Source organism: Anomaloglossus baeobatrachus, chromosome 7 (assembly GCF_048569485.1).
Source record: "Anomaloglossus baeobatrachus isolate aAnoBae1 chromosome 7, aAnoBae1.hap1, whole genome shotgun sequence".
Taxonomy (NCBI): Eukaryota; Metazoa; Chordata; class Amphibia; order Anura; family Aromobatidae; genus Anomaloglossus; species Anomaloglossus baeobatrachus.
In genome coordinates this window covers 278,160,641-278,181,467 of record NC_134359.1, presented here as the reverse complement: position 1 = coordinate 278,181,467, position 20,827 = coordinate 278,160,641, and the positions used below count along the sequence as shown (strand labels likewise).

The following is a 20,827-nucleotide window of genomic DNA, read 5'->3' as shown; positions in this document are numbered from 1 at the left end:
AGGTGTACCTTATTGCACAGATTTACCTTAGTGCACAGATGTGCCTTATTACTGCAGAGGTGTACCATATTATTGCACAGATGTACCTATTTATTGCACAGGTGTGTCTTATTACACGGATGTGCCTTATTGCTCCACAGGTGTACCTTATTGCACAGATGTGCACAGATTTACCTTAGTGCACAGATGTGCCTTATTACTGCAGAGCTGTACCTTATTATTGCACAGGTGTACCTTATTACTGCACAGATTTACCTTATTGCACAGATGCGCCTTATTACTGCACAGGTGTATCTTATTATTGCACAGGTGTGACTTATTATTATTCAGATGTGTCTTATTGCACGGATGTGCCTTATTATTGCACAGATGTGCTTTATTACTGCACAGGTGTACCATATTATTGCACATCGTTATTGAAAAAGTGTATATTATTGCACAAGTGTGCCTTATTATTGTACAGGTGCGCCTTAGGCTGGCCACAATAAAATGGCAATCTAAAATGTGCAGTTTTATAGTATTAAGGGAGTCCGGGAGGGGGGGGGGGTGTCAGAAAATCGGTCAGTATATGGTGTGAATAATATTGGATTGATAAAGGCTTCTATTTCTGTACATAGAAAAAGTCTTAGATCTTTGAGTTCAGCTCATGAAAAATAGGAGCAAAACAAAAAAGTGTTGTATTTATATTTCTGTTCAGTGTAGAAGGAAGTATATACCCATGATGGTGGAAAAGCTCAGATGTCCCCCTGCAGTCACATACATTAGCAACAGGAGTGCGGGGCAGGGGGGGTGCAACTTACCCTGTGGAGGTCGCCTGAGCTGTAGTATGTTTGTTTAAACGTAATAAGAATATCTGTGTATATAAATAATCAAAATGTAGATGTAGATGCAAAATTCTCTGTCTGTCTATGTAGCCATCGCGTAGACCCATAATATAATTCTAAGCTGTATATTGAAAAAGTTAGCCAAAGTATAAATGAACAAAGGAGATATTCATTAAGTTAATTGGGCTGCCTTATCAGTAAAATTCACAGGAGAAGGAATGTAGTATTTGTGGGATGAGGCGGGTGATCCCATACTCCCATGTATCATTTCTACAGAAACTCATCGTCGCTTACTGCCTTCAAAGTGTATTATTTGGGATGATGTATGATCTCATGCATTCTCCCAATGCTGCCCATACGCACTCCCCCCTAATTATTCTTTATCAGTATATGTGAGCAAATGGAAAAGTTTTTGTAAATATCTTTCAGGCTGAAGTGATGTGTTTAATGCTGGAACAATAGAATACATGGGTCAGTTGGTGACGCTGGCTGAAAAGAGAGCATGTCTGTGTTCTTTGTCTTATATACATTGATATATATTGGCACTGATATACAGCTAATACGGCACCGTCTCTGGATATCCCAAATGAGGACTCCATTAGCAGTCTTCAACCAAATTCCTCCCTTGACAACACCTAGGTGGCTAAAACATTACTTTTTGCTGGATCTTTTGGGCCCCTTATGTTTCCGTTCCTGTTTGTAGTTTTGATCAGTGTGGGTCCGGGGTCCTCAGAAACCCCCATAGTCTTTTTTATTGATGCCTTCCTTCATTTGTGCTATTAGCTGGGTCTATCAGGACCCATCCACCAACAATCAACACTACAGAAACTTTTTTTTTTATATTTAGTTCCCATTTACCATCTTCTCCTTTTTCTGCTTTTCTCTTGTACTGAAGATACTGAGAATAATTATATTATTTTTTTCTTTTTCATACGTAGATTTTTATTTTGTAACAAAACATGTAAAAATGTGAAGTGAAAAGGGAAGAATAAATACAAGAGGCGGGGGATGGGAATGAGGACGGTGGTTGGAAAGTAAATGTTTTTTCATCACTGCTTTAGGAAGTACTTGTAGCTTCTATGTGATAAAAATACCTTTTCCCATAGATGACCTCTGCTGATCCCTCTGCTATTCCTCCTGGAAATATATGTACTGGGCCTCACTATTTGACTCTATCAAGTGCAGTCTTTCAAAACTGGTTGGACAGAGGAAAAGGGTAACACCCCCCATTAATGAGAGGTAATGGTATCACCTAGTTTAGACAAAAGACTTCCAGGAGGGTTTAAAAAAAAAAAATTTGCAGTATGTAAACAGGGATAACAGGTGAATATCATTATTAGAAGTCGTTGTCACTCTCAACAAATGATTCATTTCGGCGCAATCTTCTACTGGGTTTACTCAGTTCTCTCTTGGGTCCCCTCGCCCTTACGATTTCTTCCTCATTGTCGTCGTCATCATCGTCTTCGTCCTCATCGTCTTCATCCTCCACGTCCATTTCACTGTCTTCTATTCCATCCTGTGTAAAGGAACGGTGGGGAAATATTAGTACGAGGTCCCTCCATATGGCAATGGTCTGAGCCTCATCTGACACCATGGCCACAATCTGCCACGTCCTGCGGGTGAGGGGCTCGTACCAACCTGCTCGTGGCTGCTCAGAGCCTCGGTATTAACTAGAATGGCAGAACTGGCTGCCGCCTCCACGTGATGACAGCAAGGAAATAAAAAGAAGACATGAGATGATATGAGGAGGAGACGGAGCGAGAGGAAAGAATGGACGGACATGAAGAATTGGAATGGGAAGTGGGTAGAAATAAGAAGCCGGGGGATGGCGCATCCAAAATCCAAACGTGTGTGTGTGTGTGTGTGTGTGTGTGTGTGTGTGTGTGTTGGGGGGAGGTGCGCACTCCCAAACGTGCTCCATCCCCCATGCTGCGCACCCCCCATTGTGCTCCATCTCCCATGCTGCGCACTCCCAAACGTTCTCCATCACTCCCAAACGTGCTCCATCCGCCATGCTGCGCACTCCCAAACGTGCTCCATCCGCCATACCCCGCACTCCCCATCGTGCTCCATCCCCCATGCAGCGCACTCCCCATCGTGCTCAATCCCCTATGCTGCGCACCCCCCATCGTGCTCCATCTCCCATGCTGCGCACTCCCAAACGTGCTCCACCCGCCATGCTGCGCACTCCCAAACGTGCTCCATCCCCCATGCTGCGAACTCCCCATCGTGCTCCATCCCCGATGCTGCGCACCCCCCCATCATGCTCCATCCCCGATGCTGCGCACCCCCCATCGTGCTCCATCCCCCATGCTGCACCAGCATCAGCCTCTCTGCCCCCAGCATCAGCTTCTCTGCCCCCAGCATCAGCCTCTCTCCTCCCAGCATCAGCCTCTCTCCTCCCAGCATCAGCCTCTCTCATCCTAGCATCAGCCTCTCTCCTCCCAGCATCAGCCTCTCCTCTCTGTCCCCAGCATCAGCCTCTCTCCTCCCAGCCTTCCCCAGCATCAGCCTCTCTCCTCCCAGCCTCCCTCCTCCCACCCTCCCCCAGCATCAGCCTCCCTCTCCCAGCCTCCCCCAGCATCAGCCTTCCCCAGGATCAGCCTCTCTCCTCCCAGCCTCCGTCTTCCCAGCCTTCCCCAGCATCAGCTTTCCCCTCCCAGCCTCCCTCAGCATCAGCCTTCCCCAGCATCAGCCTCTCTCCTCCCAGCCTCAGCCTCTCTCCTTCCAGCCTCCCCCAGCATCAGCCTCTCTCCTTCCAGCCTCCCTCAGCATCAGCCTCCCCTTCCCAGCCTTCCCCAGGATCAGCCTCTCTCCTCCCAGCCTCCTTCCTCCCAGCCTCCCCCTCCCAGCCTCCCTCAGCATCAGCCTTCCGCTCCCAGTCTCCCCCAGCATCAGCCTCCCCAAGCATCAGCCTCCACCAGCATCAGCCTCTCTCCTTCCAGCCTCCCCCAGCATCAGCCTCTCTCCTTCCAGCCTCCCTCAGCATCAGCCTCCCGTTCCCAGCCTTCCCCAGGATCAGCCTCTCTCCTCCCAGCCTCCTTCCTCCCAGCCTCCCCCTCCCAGCCTCCCTCAGCATCAGCCTTCCCCACCCAGTCTCCCCCAGCATCAGCCTCCCCAAGCATCAGCCTCCACCAGCATCAGCCTCTCTCCTTCCAGCCTCCCCCAGCATCAGCCTCCCCAAGCATCAGCCTCCACCAGCATCAGCCTCCCTCGTCCCAGCCTCCCCCAGCATCAGCCTCCCCCTCCCAGCCTCCCCCAGCATCAGCCTCTCTCCTCCCAGCATCAGCCTCTCTAATCCCAGCATCAGCCTCTCTCCTCCCAGCATCAGCCTCTCCTCTCTGTCCCCAGCATCAGCCTCTCTCCTCCCAGCCTTCCCCAGCATCAGCCTCTCTCCTCCCAGCCTCCCCCAGCATCAGCCTCCCCCAGCATCAGCCTCTCTTCTTCCAGCCTCCCCCAGCATCAGCCTCTCTCCTTCCAGCCTCCCCCAGCATCAGCCTCCCTCTCCCAGCCTTCCCCAGGATCAGCCTCTCTCCTCCCAGCCTCCGTCCTCCCAGCCTTCCCCAGCATCAGCTTTCCCCTCCCAGCCTCCCTCAGCATCAGCCTCCCTCTCCCAGCCTTCCCCAGGATCAGCCTCTCTCCTCCCAGCCTCCGTCCTCCCAGCCTTCCCCAGCCTCAGCCTCTCTCCTTTCAGCCTCCCCCAGCATCAGCCTCTCTCCTTCCAGCCTCCCTCAGCATCAGCCTCCCCTTCCCAGCCTTCCCCAGGATCAGCCTCTCTCCTCCCAGCCTCCTTCCTCCCAGCCTCCCCCTCCCAGCCTCCTTCAGCATCAGCCTTCCCCTCCCAGTCTCCCCCAGCATCAGCCTCCCCCTCCCAGCCTTCCCCATGATCAGCCTCTCTGCTCCCAGCCTCCTCCAGCACGCCGTGCTCCTCTGCCGACACTCACACACCCGATCGCATCCACTCACACACACCCGATCGCATCCACTCACACACACCCGATCGCATCCACTCACACACACCCGATCGCATCCACACACACAAACACTGACGATATCGCACATACGCGCTCACACTCACAACATCCGGAGATACCACATGCCTCTGGCCATGTGATCCTCCGTCAGGTCCTGGAAGGTCACAACAGCACAGTATCGAGGCCGAGAAGCAAGCGATATCGCCGGATGCTGTGAGTGTGTGGATGCGATGTGAGGTGTGTGTGAGAGTGAGTGTGATCTGATGTGTGTGTATGTTTGTGTGTGTGCTGTTATGTGTGTGCGTGTGGATCTTCCGCCGCAGCAGGACCTTGATGCGCTTGTAACCATGCGAGCATGGTTACCAACGTATCCACACCACTCCCGTGCGAGCGGGGGCCGGGGGGGGAGTACAGTACTCACCTCCGTGACAGCCGTGTCAGTTCGGGGAATGCGCGGGGGGGGGGGGGGGGGATGGGGGGAGTACAGTACTCACCTCCGTGACAGCCGTGTCAGTTCGGGGAATGCGCGGGGGGAGGGAGGGGGCGGGGCCAGAGCTAGCGTGCATTGCGTGAGGGGGGCGGGGCGTGGCCGAATTGCCAATGCCTGCAGGGTGCCGGGGCGAGAGGCCAATCTGTGGGGGGGGCGGAGCCTGGGCGAGCGGCTGGCCAATCCGTGTGGGGGGGCGGGGCCATGGCGAGCCCAGCGGCCAATCAGCTTTGTGTCACCGTAAGGACACAATTTTGGAGCATGACAGACAGATAGACAGACAGACAGACAGACAGACAGACAGAATAATGTAATTATATATATAGATATATATATAAAGTATCTATCTATATATTTAGAAAAAACATTAATCTATATATATATGTAATATTATATTTTATTTCCTGTATATATTATTTATATATCTACAGACACACATATACATATTACAATATATATAATACATATTTTATTATTTTATGAATATATTGGAATGGGAAATGGGTAGAAATAAGCAGCAGAAGAGGGATGGTGCATCCAAAATCCAAACCTCCGGGGGTGTGTGTGTGTGTGTGTATATTATATATATATATATATATATATATATATATATATATATATATATATATATATATATATATATATATATATATATATATATATATATATATATATATATATATAGTATCTATCTATATATTTAGAAAAAACATTAATATATATATATATATATATATGTAATATTATATTTTATTTCCTGTATATATTATTTATATATCTACAGACACACATATACATATTATAATATATATAATATATATTTTATGAATATATATATATACATATATATATAATTTTATAGAAGATTGCAGTTCCCTTGCTCAGCCACTAGGCTGCAGTACAGATTACATATGCCATATCCACCTGATGTAAAGCTATTGGGGCCACAGTGTTGATTTCCGTACAGTTGTCACCCTCTGCGGTGGTCGCTTACCTCGTCGCTGTCGCCTCCGTGCATGGTCCCCAGAATGCGACCGCCCCTCCCTGTAACAACACATATATTCCTTATTCGCGTTGTGTGGCACCACCTCTGCCAATTATTGCAAGCACTAAAAAGAAAGGGTTAATGGTTCTGAGGTATCGGTTGTTGGGCCGGTTCCCTTCATACTGGGGGGGCCGTACCTTGCATGGGCAGGCTGCGCCCCATCTGGAACTTGCCGAGTCTTCTCTCCTCGTCCTCCATCTCGTCAGAGCCGTCGTCCTCCTGGATTTCGCTGTCTGAGTCTTCATTACTATCTACAGAGCAGATGAAACCACGGGAAACATGGACGACATCTCGGGATCATGTGCGAAAAGGTGCAAATGGAAGTATGCGGTACATGTTATGTAACCTGACACTGCGTGAATGACAGGTAGCAGAGGTAGTATGTGACAGGTAGCAGAGGTATCCCGCCATATGTGGCTGTCGGGGGTAGTATGTGACAGGTAGTGGAGGTATCCCGCCATATGTGGCTGTCGGGGGTAGTATGTGACAGGTAGTGGAGGTATCCCGCCATATGTGGCTGTCGGGGGTAGTATGTGACAGGTAGCGGAGGTATACCGCCATATGTGGCTGTCGGGGGTAGTATGTGACAGGTAGCGGAGGTATACCGCCATATGTGGCTGTCGGGGGTAGTATGTGACAGTAGTGGAGGTATACTGCCATATGTGGCTGTCGGGGGTAGTATGTGACAGTAGTGGAGGTATACCGCCATATGTGGCTGTCAGGGGTAGTATGTGACAGGTAGCGGAGGTATACCGCCATATGTGGCTGTCAGGGGTAGTATGTGACAGGTAGTGGAGGTACACCGCCATACGTGGCTGTCGGGGTCCCCGTACCTGCGGTCTTCTGCAGTCTGGTCTCCTCCTCTCGCAGTTTGCTCTGCATCATCCTAAGGGTGTTTTCCGCCTCCTGTGGACACATCACATCAGTTATTCTCAGTCTCCCGTATTCTGGGGGTCCGCAGACCCCGGCTTTCCTGCCTGGTGCACATCTTTTAGTTTTGGCCTATTCAGGATCTCAGCGGCACAATGGCGGCTCCCGGCAGGCTCTGTGCATTTCTCGTGAATCCCATGTGATGTCACTGTAGCGGGTTCTGGGCGGACACTGCGGCCCCGTGGGCCGGTGACACTACTGATGCAGGGGGGTCTCCGATGTGCGGGGGACGGGGGGGGAGCACTGCTCTGCAGGCCGGGAGGGGATAGGATGCGACAGGTTAATTCATCGGGAGAAGATTCCCAGCACTTATCACCTGCCCCGGACAGAAAGCGCAGCAGCCGCAGGACGTCCCGGGTGTGAGCGGGGACCGACGACACCAAGCGCTGCCGGCTGTAAACCCTATATAGGAGCACAATACACAATACTGGTCGTGTCCCCCACCAGTCTGCGCTCCTCCGCATTAGACCGCTGCAGCCAATCAGTGACCGCTGTAGCATATTCTTTCATTTTTTGGTAATATTAGTTCTTAAAGGAGCACTCCGCACAAAACTGACACCCCTTGTTTTATTACATCCACTGCATCGCCTAAGGGGGTGGAGCCAGATTTGACCTTCCTGTGTATGCTCCGCCCCCGCAGGGCTCTGCATTAGACATGGCCCAGTATCTCACTTTCACCTGTAATATTCCTTTAAGACATCGCAGCACTGCAGTAAAGTGAGCCTTACATGCAGAGCTTCCCTTTATTGCGGCTTGTTTATTCTCCCCGAGGCGCTGGCAGATAAGAGAGCGGTCATCAGCGCTGCAGCCTCCACTCATCCTATATTCAGCTGCAGATGAATAGATACCCGCTCTCATATTGATCCTCGCTCATGTGAAGAGGATGGCGGGATGTGTGCTCCACTAATCGCCAGCACTTCAGCAAGGAAGACAGGAGCGGAAAGAAGAAACGTAAAGGAGGGAAGAAAGGATCAATAGAGACATCAGTGCAAGACCCAAAGTGATGTGTTCAGTAGGACAGCCCATCTGCTCAGGGGGTCCCTACCGATCTGTGCGGGGTCCCTACTGCTTTGTACAGGTTTCTTATTACTCTATGCGGGGTCCCTACTGCTCTATGCGGGGTCCTTATTGCTTTGTACAGGGTCCTTACTGCTCTATTCGGGGTCCTTACTGCTCTATGCGGGGTCCTTATTGCTTTGTACAGGGTCCTTACTGCTCTGTGCAGGGTCCTTACTGCTCTATGCGAGGTCCTTATTGCTTTGTACAGGGTCCTTACTGCTCTGTGCAGGGTCCTTACTGCTCTATGCGAGGTCCTTATTGCTTTGTACAGGGTCCTTACTGCTCTATGCGGGGTCCTTACTGCTCTGTGTGATTACTGCTCTGTGCGGGGTCCCTTACAGCTCTGTGCGGGGTCCTTACTGCTTTGTGCGGGGTCCTTATTGCTCTGTGCGGGGTCCTTACTGCTCTATGCGGGGGCCTTACTGCTCTATACGGGGTCCTTACTGCTCTATGCGGGGTCCTTACTGCTCTATGCGGGGTCCTTACGGCTCTATGCGGGGTCCTTACTGCTCTATGCGGGGTCCTTACTGCTCTATGCGGGGTCCTTACTGCTCTATGCGAGGTCCTTACTGCTCTGTGCGGGGTCCTTACTGCTCTATGCGAGGTCCTTACTGCTCTATACGGGGTCCTTACTGCTCTATACGGGGTCCTTACTGCTCTATGCGGGGTCCTTACTGCTCTATGCGGGGTCCTTACTGCTCTATGCGGGGTCCTTACTGCTCCCCCTAGTGGTGTCTGCAGACAAACTTTTCTAAAGCAAGTGTCTGATGCTGTTCCACACAACCTTATACTAAAGCTAGGAAACTGAGAGCCACTATAAATGGCACATTCTCTAATTGGGCTATAGTCAGCAATGGGGGACCGCAGGGATCTGTGCCGCGAGCAGTGGGGACCGCAGGGATCTGTGCCGCGAGCAGTGGGGACCGCAGGGATCTGTGCCGGGAGCAGTGGAGACCGCAGGGATCTGTGCCGGGAGCAGTGGAGACCGCAGGGATCTGTGCCGGGAGCAGTGGAGACCGCAGGGATCTGTGCCGGGAGCAGTGGAGACCGCAGGGATCTGTGCCGGGAGCAGTGGAGACCGCAGGGATCTGTGCCGGGAACAGTGGAGACCGCAGGGATCTGTGCCGGGAGCAGTGGAGACCGCAGGGATCTGTGCCGGGAGCAGTGGAGACCGCAGGGATCTGTGCCGGGAGCAGTGGAGACCGCAGGGATCTGTGCCGGGAGCAGTGGAGACCGCAAGGATCTGTGCCGGGAGCAGTGGAGACCGCAGGGATCTGTGCCGGGAGCAGTGGAGACCGCAGGGATCTGTACTGGGAGCAGTGGGGACCGCAGGAATCTGTACTGGGAGCAGTGGGGACCGCAGGGATCTGTACTGGGAGCAGTGGGGACCGCAGGGATCTGTACTGGGAGCAGTGGGGACCGCAGGGATCTGTGCCGGGAGCAGTGGGGACCGCAGGGATCTGTACTGGGAGCAGTGGAGACCGCAGGAATCTGTACTGGGAGCAGTGGAGACCGCAGGAATCTGTACCGGGAGCAGTGGGGACCGCAGGAATCTGTGCCGGGAGCAGTGGGGGACCGCAGGGAACTGTACTGGGAGCAGTGGGGACCGCAGGGAACTGTGCCGGGAACAGTGGAGACCGCAGGGATCTGTGCCGGGAGCAGTGGGGACCGCAGGGATCTGTACCGGGAGCAGTGGGGGACCGCAGTGATCTGTACTGGGAGCAGTGGGGGACCGCAGGAATCTGTACTGGGAGCAGTGGGGACCGCAGGAATCTGTGCCGGGAGCAGTGGGGACCGCAGGGATCTGTGCCGCGAGCAGTGGGGACCACAGGGATCTGTGTTGCGAGCAGTGGGGACCACAGGGATCTGTGTTGCGAGCAGTGGGGACCGCAGGGATGTGTACTGGAAGTAGTGGGGACCGCAGGGATCTGTGCCGGGAGCAGTGGGGACCACAAGGCATCTGTACTGGTAGCAGTGGGGACCGCAGGGATTTATACTGGGAGCAGTGGGGACCGCAGGGATCTGTGTTGCGAGCAGTGGGGACCACAGGGATCTGTGCCGCGAGCAGTGGGGACCACAGGGATCTGTGTTGCGAGCAGTGGGGACCGCAGGGATGTGTACTGGAAGCAGTGGGGACCGCAGTACTGGGACCGAATATTCACTTTATTAATGACCTTGTGGATGGGATTGATAGTACAGTGTCAGTCTTTGCTGATGACACCAAACTATGTAGGATATTAAAAACTGACCTGGATAGTACAATATTACAAAAAGATCTGGATAAGATGTCAGAATGGGCAGATACTTGGCAAATGAGATTTAATGTTGATAAATGTAAAGTAATGCACCTAGGACGGAGTAATCCTATAACTGCGTATACATTAAATGGAAGTAAACTCGGGACTACAGAACAGAAAGACTTGGGGATTCTCATTACAAATAAGCTGAGCAGCAGCTCTCAATGTCAGGCAGCAGCTGCAAAAGCAAATAAGATTCTAGGATGTATAAAAAGAGAGATTAGATCCCGTGATCCCAACGTATTGTTACCCCTCTATAAATCACTTGTAAGGCCACATCTGGAATATGGAAACCAGGGGGCACTCACTGCAATTGGAAGAAAAAGCGATTCAACCAGCTAAATAGGAAAGGGTTCTTTGTAGTTAAAGTAGTCAGACTGTGGATAGTGCCTGGGATAGTGACTAACTATTCTTAACTATACAAAAAATAAAATGCCTTAACAAAAAATTATTTTGCACATAAAAGTAAAAAAAAAAAAAGTGACCCATAAAAGTGTCTTTTTCTGTGTCTTTCAGTGTGTGTGTGTGTGTGTGTTTGTGTGTGTCTTTTTCTGTGTGAGTGTCTCTTTTGGTGAGTGTCTCTTTCCGTGTGTCTGTTTCTGTGTCTTTCTGTGTGTATATATGTCTCTTTCTGTGTGTGTGTGTGTTTCTGTGTGAGTGTCTTTCTGTGCGAGTGTCTTTCTGTGAGTCTCTTTTTGTGTTTTTCTGTGTCTCTGTGTGTATCTCTTTCTGTGTGTCTCTGTGTGTGTCTCTTTCTGTGTGTGTGTGTGTCTCTCTGTGTGTCTCTTTCTGTGTCTGTGTGTATATGTCTCTTTCTGTGTGTGGGTCTCTGTCTGTGTGTGGGTCTCTTTTTGTGTGTGTCTCTCTCGTTCTGTGTGTCTCTTTCTGTGTGTATATTTCTCTTTCTGTGTGTGTGTGTCTTTCTGTGTCTTTCTCTGTGTGTCTCTTTCTCTGTGCGTGTCTTTCTGTGTGCGTGTCTCTTTCTGTGTGTGTGTGGGTCTCTTTCTTCAAAAAGCAGCGCCACACCTGGTGTGTAGTACTCACCTGCAGTACCAGACACAACCCCTGGATAGATGTGGCGCTGTTTTAGGTAAAAAGCATCATTGTATTCACATACAATTCTGCCGAAGGTAAAGTCACTCTATGCAGCTGTTTTCTTCTCTGGGGAATAATGGGGGGCTGTGAATGCCGGACCACCCTTTGTAATGTCACTATGCCACAAGAGGACATAGGTGCAGGGACTGGAGCGATCAAAATGTAATCTCTACGGGAGCAGAAAATACATAACTGGGTGGTTTACTGCTGCCAAGAGGAGTTGTCCTAGTCACAGGCAACATGGAATCGACAGTAGTATGTAATGGAGGGATATATCTGTCCATCACATGGAGGCAGGACCGGCGCTGGGGCTCCGCTATCAAATTAATTGTTCCTATCCGATGGAAATTAGAGGCACAAGTCAATTTACTAGACAGGCAGAAAAAAGGAACAAGGGAATGTGTAGCCTCAGATGCTGCACTTGTATATAAAGACTTGGCGGTATATACAGGGAGGGGGAGGGGGTGCGCTTTATCCACAAATGACTTTATAATTGCTGCATTTATTCATCGCCTCAATGAAGCGGGTGACTGGATAGATCAGGGCGTGATTGACAGCCGCATGCTGAGAGCGTGCGCTCCCGGAGACGGGGAGATGAGCTCCTGGGACGGGGAAATGTACTCAGCGGAATAACATATCGCAGGCACGCAGTCAATGACACGCCGGGAGATGGCTGGCGGGAGGAGAGGGTGACATGTGCAGGATCTGCAATACTGAGGGATGGTGCCAGGAATAATAAAAAGGACGGGAATTGGGACTATGATGGGCCATTTGGGGGTCTGTATTCATTCAGGGCTTGAAATGAACATGCACTCATAAGAATCCCCTGCAGAATGCAGATATAAAATTGTGTGCACCCGCAGCCACCACTAGAGGGAGCCATAGTACTGATACTGTATACAGTGTGCTCCCTCTACTGGTGGCTGCAGAGAGAATTTATCATTTAAAAGGGTTTTCCACTACTAGAACAACCCCTTCCACTGGATTCCCCCAGTTAAAATAAAAGACCCTGTACTCGTCTCCCGTTCTGCGTCCGTTCCAGCACTGTCAGTATTCGCGGTCCAGGGTTCAAAAACGTCACACGAGCCCCGCTTCCAATCACTGCCGACTTCTATCTGTAACATGGGTGTGTACTGGATGATCAGGGAAGATAGGGTAACCTAAGCAGACCCTAATAATGGGGTCTCTGAGCTCACCCTCACACTCGGAGATACCCTGGAAGGTAGGGAGGTCCGGGCCCCCAACCTGGCCCTGAATCCTGCCCTGATGACAAGTCCCCACCACACACACCATCCGGTACAAAAACGAACAACAAACCGCAACAGCAGAAACAACAGCAACAACCACGTCCTCTCTGCTCCCAGGCTAGCTCCTAACTGAATAGAATAACCAGTAAAAGCAGATCTCGCAGATTTTGCCACAGGAGCTGCTACATTCTTATATAGATCTCTTAGACCTGATGGGGCTGGTGTATTGACTATGAAAATCTCAGCATGGCTGTACATTTCTTTTGTTAAAATCTCCTTAGTTAATACTAAAAAGAGCTGAACTTGTGAAACGCTCTTCTTAAAGGGATTGTTCAGAAGTGAAATAAGAAAACATTTTTAGGCACAGATAGATTTAAAATAGTAAAGGGATTCCCCTCATGGATCCAGCAAGACCAGCTCTGGAAGCTGTGGCTGCTCTGATTGGTTGGAGGATTTGATCAGGGAAACATCTGATGACTTATGACCGCTGCAGCCAGTCACAGTCAAAATGGAGGATACACTGTAACCCTCCGGAGTGGCCTGCACTGGATCCACAGGGGGATGCAACTTGCCACAAACTGGGGTCCTCACCTCGAAGCGTTCCTGCTCCACCCGATGGTGGTCCTCCAGCTGCTGCTCCAGGAAGCAGAGGTTCCGGTACTTGCTCATGTAGATCTCATACTGCTTCTGTAGCTCTTCTTCCAGCTTCTCATACTCATCCATAAAGGCGGGTCTGTAAAGACAGAAGATCCCCAGTATTAACCCTAAATGGGACCGCAGCCACCAATGATGTAGGAAAGGGCGCTAACCTGACACTCTGCAGGGTCTGAAGTCTCGCCCGGTTCCTCTCCAGCTCCTTTCTACGCTTTTCAATCTTGGACTCCAAGTTCATCTCGTCCGAGGAGCCATTGCTCTGAAAATCTCTCATCTTCTGACACTGATCCTGAAATAGAGGGAATGACTCGGATTAAGGGGGTCGCTGCACCCCATAATATGGAGCAGAAACATGGACGAGATTTCAACCCCATTGCTGCTCTTTTCCACAAATGGTGCCACCCTTTTCCGTAGGACGTGTCTGGTATTGCAGTATGCACTCTAGTGTTGTCGGGATGCAATACAATCCATGGCCAAGAGTGGCGCTGTTCCTGGAAGACATCGAACTAGTCAGACACATTCTACAACACAATGATCCTTACTGGATATGACATTAATATCTGATCGGGGGGGGGGGGGGGGGGGGGCAACTACTGATGAAGAAACAGTAACTCCTGATTTAACCTTCTCTTTATTTTTGGTCTTATTTCCTTTCATATTGCAGTTCAAACTGAGAAACATAACAAAATCTTCTCTGTGTGTCCCAGGAGACAAGCCATTGCCCTTCCTAATTCACTGGCTGCAGCAGGAGCCTCTCCTCTCTATAGCTCCTCCCCTTTGTGGTAGCTCTACCTCTCATACTGCTCAGTGAATCCAATCAGATAGAGACAAACCTGTCTTCTCTGGAGGTTTTCTACAAGACTGTTTCAGGAAGTTGAAGATATTACAACACTGATTGCATATCCACAGGATATGCCACAAGTGTCCGTCCTCTGGAAACACCACCTATCTCCAAAATAGAGGCCCCCTACCCCACCCATGACTAGCGCAGCAGCCATGGTGCATGGAAATGTGCATATATCAAATGTGTAAAAACACGCTGTGTGTGAACATGGCCTAATGGCGTTTAAAAAACTAGTGAAGCTTCCATAGAAGTGTATGGAGAGGGGCACATGTCAATGGAGACTTTGCTGTCATTTCACAGCGGAAACAAGCGTCGGGTGACTATTGAGTCATGGCATATCCAGTTTACGGACCCATTGATCTCAATCCTCAACGTCTTATTGTATGAACATGGCCTAATGGAGTTGTGAAAACTTTCTAAACTTCCATAAAAGTGTATGGAGAGGGGCACATGTCCATGGAGACTTTGTTGTCATTTCACAGCAAAAACAAGCGTCGGGAGACTATTGATTCATGGCATATCCAGTTTACGGACCCATTGATCTCAATTTTCAACGTCTTCTTGTGTGAACATGGTATAATGGAGTGGTGAAAATTTTCTAAACTTCCATAGAAGTGTATGGAGAGAGGCGCGTGTCCATGGAGACTTCTCCATCCTTTCACAGCGGAAACAAACGTCGGGAGACTATTGATTTACGTCCCATCCAATTTACGGACCCATTAATCTTAATCCTCAAAATCCAGCAGGTTTCAGGCCCCATTAATGCTGGATCCAAATATTACTGGCCCATTAACCCTGATCAAAGCGTTTCCAGGGGATGCTCCATATTCTGTCATCCAAGTGCATAAATATGAACACGGCGAGATCGCTTCACAGTCACCTAGATGGAGACAAGTCAACGTCTTATTGTGTGAACATGGCCTAATGGAGTTGTCAAAACTTTCAAAGCCTCCATGGAAGTGTATGGAGAGGGGAGAGTGGGCATGGAGACTTCTCCATACTATCACAGTGGAAACAAGCGTCGGGAGACTATTGGTTCATGGCATATCCAGTTTACGGACCCATTGATCTCAATTCTCAACGTCTTATTGTGTGAACATGGCCTAATAAAGTTGTGAAAACTTTCTAAGCTTCCATAGAAGTGTATGGAGAGGGGCACGTGTCCATGGAGACTTCTCCATCCTTTCACAGCGGAAACAAGCGTCGGGAGACTATTGATTCATGGCATATCCAGTTTACAGACCCATTGATCTCAATTTTCAACGTCTTATTGTGTGAACATGGCCTAGTGGAGTTGTGAAAACTTTCTAAACTTTAATAGAAGTGTATGGAGGGGGCCGTGTCGGCATGGAGACTCCTCGGTCATTTCACAGCGGAAACAAACGTCGGGAGACTATTGATTCATGGCATATCCAGTTTACGGGCCCATTGATCCCAATCTTCAATGTCTTTTTGTGTGAACATGGCCTAATGGAGTTGTGAAAACTTTCTAAGCCACGTCTGCATGGAGACTTCTCCGACCTTTCACAGTGGAAACAAACGTCGGGAGACTATTGATTCATGGCATATCCAGTTTACGGACCCATTGATCTCAATCCTCAACGTCTTATTGTGCGAACATGGCCTAATGGTGTTGTGAAAACTTTCTAAACTTCCATAGAAGTGTATGGAGAGGGCCACGTGTCCATGGAGAATTCTCCATCCTTTCACAGCAGAAACAAACGTCGGGAGACTTCTAAACTTCTATCCACTTTACGGACCCATTAACAACCCATAAATCTATTTCACAGCGGAAACAAGCGTCGGGAGACTATTGGTTCATGGCATATCCAGTTTACGGACCTATAGATCTCAATCCTCAACGTCTTATTGTGTGAACATGGCCTACTGGAGTTATGAAAACTTTCTAAACTTCCATACATATGTATGGAGAGGGGCGCGTGTCCATGGAGACTTCTCCATCCGTTCACAGTGGAAACAAACGTCGGGAGACGTCTAATCTTCTATCCAGTTTACGGACCCATTAACAACCCATAAATCTTAATGCTCAAAATCCAGCACATATCAGGCTCCATTAATGCTGGATCCAATATTACTGCCCCATTAACCCTGATCACAGCGTTTGCAGGGGATGCTCCATATTCTGTCATCTAAGTGCATATATATGAACATGGCAAGATCGCTTTAAAGTCACCTTGATGGAGACAAGTGAACGTCTTATTGTGCAGCAGCCCGAAATCTGCAGCAGTGTGCGTTATATATATATATATCCTCCTGCAATCCCCGGATGATCAGAGGCTGAGCGATCAATCAACTGTTTCCAGGACAAGTAGAGAAAGAAGATCCTTTCATGCCATCCATGATTATTACATGCGGCAGCTGAAAAACCCTCTACTAAGTATGAAGGCTAAAGAGTCAGGTGCAGGGTAATGTGGCGTCGCCGCTCATCGGCCTCCTCGGCTCCAGGCTGGTTCAGCCGCTAATTATAAGCGGAAATTGTAGAGCAGGACGAGGCTTCTCATGACAGATGTCAGCGGCGAAGAAAAGAAGGTGCTATAGGCAGAGAGAAGAGGGGACGCAGGCGATCAGCAGGGGGGACGCAGGCGGTCAGCAGGGGGGCTGCGTACATTTTCACGACAAGGTGATCGCAGTGGAAATAACTGTGTCTCCCCTCCCGGGTATATAATGTGTGCAAAAACTGCAATTCAAGCAGAATATCTATAAGGTAATATAACTTTTAAAAAAAATCTTCAGTTTTGCGCAAAAATGAACAAAACTACTACACCCAGTATTTTGTATGATCTCCATGATATTTAAGGACAGCACCAAGTCTCCAAGTCTTCTGGGCCTGGAATCAGCAAGTTGGCGGCATCTATCTTTTTCCATTCTTCAACAGCGAGCTGTTTTAGTGTCTGGATGAGGAGTGATGGCAGCTCGCCTCTTCAGAATTTCCCATAGGTGCTCGGTTGGGTCAGATCAAGAATCAGGAGACACTCGGCCCCCGATTCACTTTTACCGGAGATGTGCATTTTGGATCATTGTCATGTCAGAAGAGCGCACGTCTACCAAGAGCACTGAGTGATGGCAGCATCTTGTCTTTCAATATAGAGCAGAACATCTGTGAGTTTAGGATACCATCACTGACGTGTAGCCCCTGTCACCAGCAGCATCATGTGCCCCCACATGAGCACTCACACAGCCCCCTACATACAATATGAGCCCCTATATACAGTATGAGCCCTCAATTACCACTTATATACAGTATGAGCCCCAACATAGCCCCTCTATATACGATGTGAGCCAACACATCACCCCTCTATATACAGTATATGTAGAGTATGAGCCTCCATATAGCCTCTTATATACAGTATGAGCCCCACATAAATCTCTATATACAGTAAAAGCCCCACTTAGCCTCCTATATATATTTATGAGCCTCAATTAGCCTCCCATATACATTGAGACCTCACATAGCCTCCTATATACATTATGAGCCCTCACATAGCCTCCTATATACATTATGAGCCCTCACATAGCCTCCTATATACATTATGAGCCCTCACATAGCCTCCTATATACATTATGAGCCCCACACAGCCTCCTATATACATTATGAGCCCCACACAGCCTCCTATATACATTATGAGCCCTCACATAGCCTCCTATATACATTATGAGCCCTCACATAGCCTCCTATATACATTATGAGCCCCACACAGCCTCCTATATACATTATGAGCCCTCACATAGCCTCCTATATACATTATGAGCCCCACACAGCCTCCTATATACATTATGAGCCCCACACAGCCTCCTATATACATTATGAGCCCTCACATAGCCTCCTATATACATTATGAGCCCTCACATAGCCTCCTATATACATTATGAGCCCTCACATAGCCTCCTATATACATTATGAGCCCTCACATTGCCTCCTATATACATTATGAGCCCTCACATTGCCTCCTATATACATTATGAGCCCTCACATTGCCTCCTATAAACATTATGAGCCCTCACATAGCCTCCAATATACATTATGAGCCCTCACATAGCCTCCTATAAACATTATGAGCCCTCACATTGCCTCCTATATACATTATGAGCCCTCACATAGCCTCCTATATACATTATGAGCCCTCACATAGCCTCCTATATACATTATGAGCCCTCACATAGCCTCCTATATACATTATGAGCCCTCACATAGCCTTCTATATACATTTCTCAGGCCCCACGCAGCCTCTTGTGACACCATCCTCCGCCAATGTATGCAACGTTTCCTGCATCCTATCCTTCAGCATGGGTCCGGTCAAACTGCAGGCGGCTTTTATGTGCTTGGCCTTTACGAGAAGCTTCCTTTGTGGATGACAACCATGCAAGGTCATTCCTCTGCAGCGTACGCAGTATTAGGTTACGCGAAACACTCATCCGATTTGGATTTCTACTTCTTAAACTAACTGCAATGAACTTGCATGTCAATTGTCTTCAACCCTTCTCATCAGAAGACGCTCCTGTTAAGGTGGTAACTTCTGTGGTCGGCCTGGACGTCTCTGTCAGATAATTGCAATTCCATTTTTGTATCACTTTTACTCCAGTATCAGATTGCTAAAGCTTTGCTAATCTTGTAGCCTTCACGATTCTTCTGTGACATTTCTCTTTCATGTGGTGCCATTGCTCTTCCATGTGGTGCCATTGATGACAGCACGAAAAAAGGAGTTTTCTTTGTTAAGTGTCCTTATATAATCACCTCTCTCCTGGACACCTTTTTAATGAATAATTAGCACTTTCTTGCTACGAATTTTGCAGTCTAAACTTTAGCTTTGCTCCTAAGACTTTCATTGAGGTGTGCTCATTTTTGCAACATGATCTTGACTTCATTTATTAAGCAAATTACTTCTTTGGGTGGGCAAAATAACAAATTTTGTTTTGCAATCAATGGCCTGCATTTGTGGGAGTATTTTGTAGTACGGTATTCCATATAAAATGTGGAATCGGAAGGTTTTCTGAGGACGGTATATGTTTCCCGAAAAGTCGGGAGTTTTTGAGAAATAAAATATTGGTGCAACCCGGCTCTTATGACAACCCCTGTGTTTTGCAATGCCTCTTAGTATCCGGAATAGGCACAACACAGTCAATTAGGTTTACCTGGACTGTCCCTTTAACACCCTGCAGTGTTTTTCTTCCAAATTATACTAAAAAAAACCCCCAAAAAACGGCAAATGATCGACCTGAGCACCTGTGACTCATTCTGCGCTTCTCCTCTGAGAGTGGGAGGATTTCTACCACCAGTTCACAGGTGTACAACATGGCATCGTCCAGGCTGCACAGTGACATGCCTATCAAATATTGATTAGCAGCGCGCACCGCATCGTTTTCGAGCACCGAGTTTGCGGAGGATCTGAATTACATTTACTTCCACCCGGCGGAAAAGTGGAGGCCGCTTGATTGAAGGCTGCGATGGCTCCTCTGGTGAACATTGTGTACATGTGCAAGGAATATAATGAAGAAAATCAGCTCCAGCGGGGAGCGCTGGCAATATCCGGGGCTGTCACTTGGCACCAAGTTACTTTTCTACATCTTCTCAGTACAAGGGCTTCTCAATAATTTAGAATATCCTCAAAAAGTTACCGTAATTTATTTCCGTAATTCAATACAAAATGGAAACACATATATTATATAGAGTCATTACACACAGAGGGATTTATTCCTATATATTATATAGTCATTACACACAGTGGGATCTATTCCTATACATTATATAGTCATTACACACAGAGGGGTCTATTCCTATATATTATATAGAGTCATTACACAAAGAGGGGTCTATTTCTATATATTATATAGAGTCATTATACACAGAGGGATCTATTTCTATATAATATATAGTCATTACACACAGAGGGGTCTATTCCTATATATTATATAGAGTCATTACACACAGAGGGATCTATTCCTATATATTATATAGAGCCATTAAACACAGAGGGATGTATTCCTATATATTATATAGAGTCATTACACACAGAGGGATCTATTCCTATATATTATATAGAGTCATTACACACACAGAGGGATCTATTCCTATATATTATATAGAGTCATTACACACAGAGGGATCTATTCCTATATATTATATAGAGTCATTACACACAGAGTGATCTATTCCTATATTATAGAGTCATTACACACAGAGGGATGTATTCCTATATAGTATATAGAGTCATTACACACAGAGGGAGCTAGTCCTATATATTATATAGAGTCATTACACACAGAGGGATCTATTCCTATATATTATATAGAGTCATTACAGAGTGATCTATTACTATATATTAAAGAGTCATTACACACAGTGATCTATTCCT

The 20,827-nt window shown here is 48.2% G+C and overlaps 1 protein-coding gene across 1 annotated transcript in view; it reads right to left on the bottom strand.

Annotated features, from left to right (window-relative positions):
• Positions 1-1,732: 1,732 nt before the first annotated feature.
• The window catches only part of CLUAP1 (clusterin associated protein 1), a 66,883-nt gene continuing 47,788 nt past the window's right edge, over positions 1,733-20,827 (bottom strand). The window contains 7 exon segments of the mRNA XM_075319387.1: positions 1,733-2,340; positions 2,463-2,519; positions 6,280-6,329; positions 6,468-6,581; positions 7,164-7,236; positions 13,550-13,691; positions 13,768-13,901. Of these exon segments, the coding sequence (XP_075175502.1) occupies positions 2,161-2,340; positions 2,463-2,519; positions 6,280-6,329; positions 6,468-6,581; positions 7,164-7,236; positions 13,550-13,691; positions 13,768-13,901 (750 nt within the window). The 3' untranslated portion in view covers positions 1,733-2,160.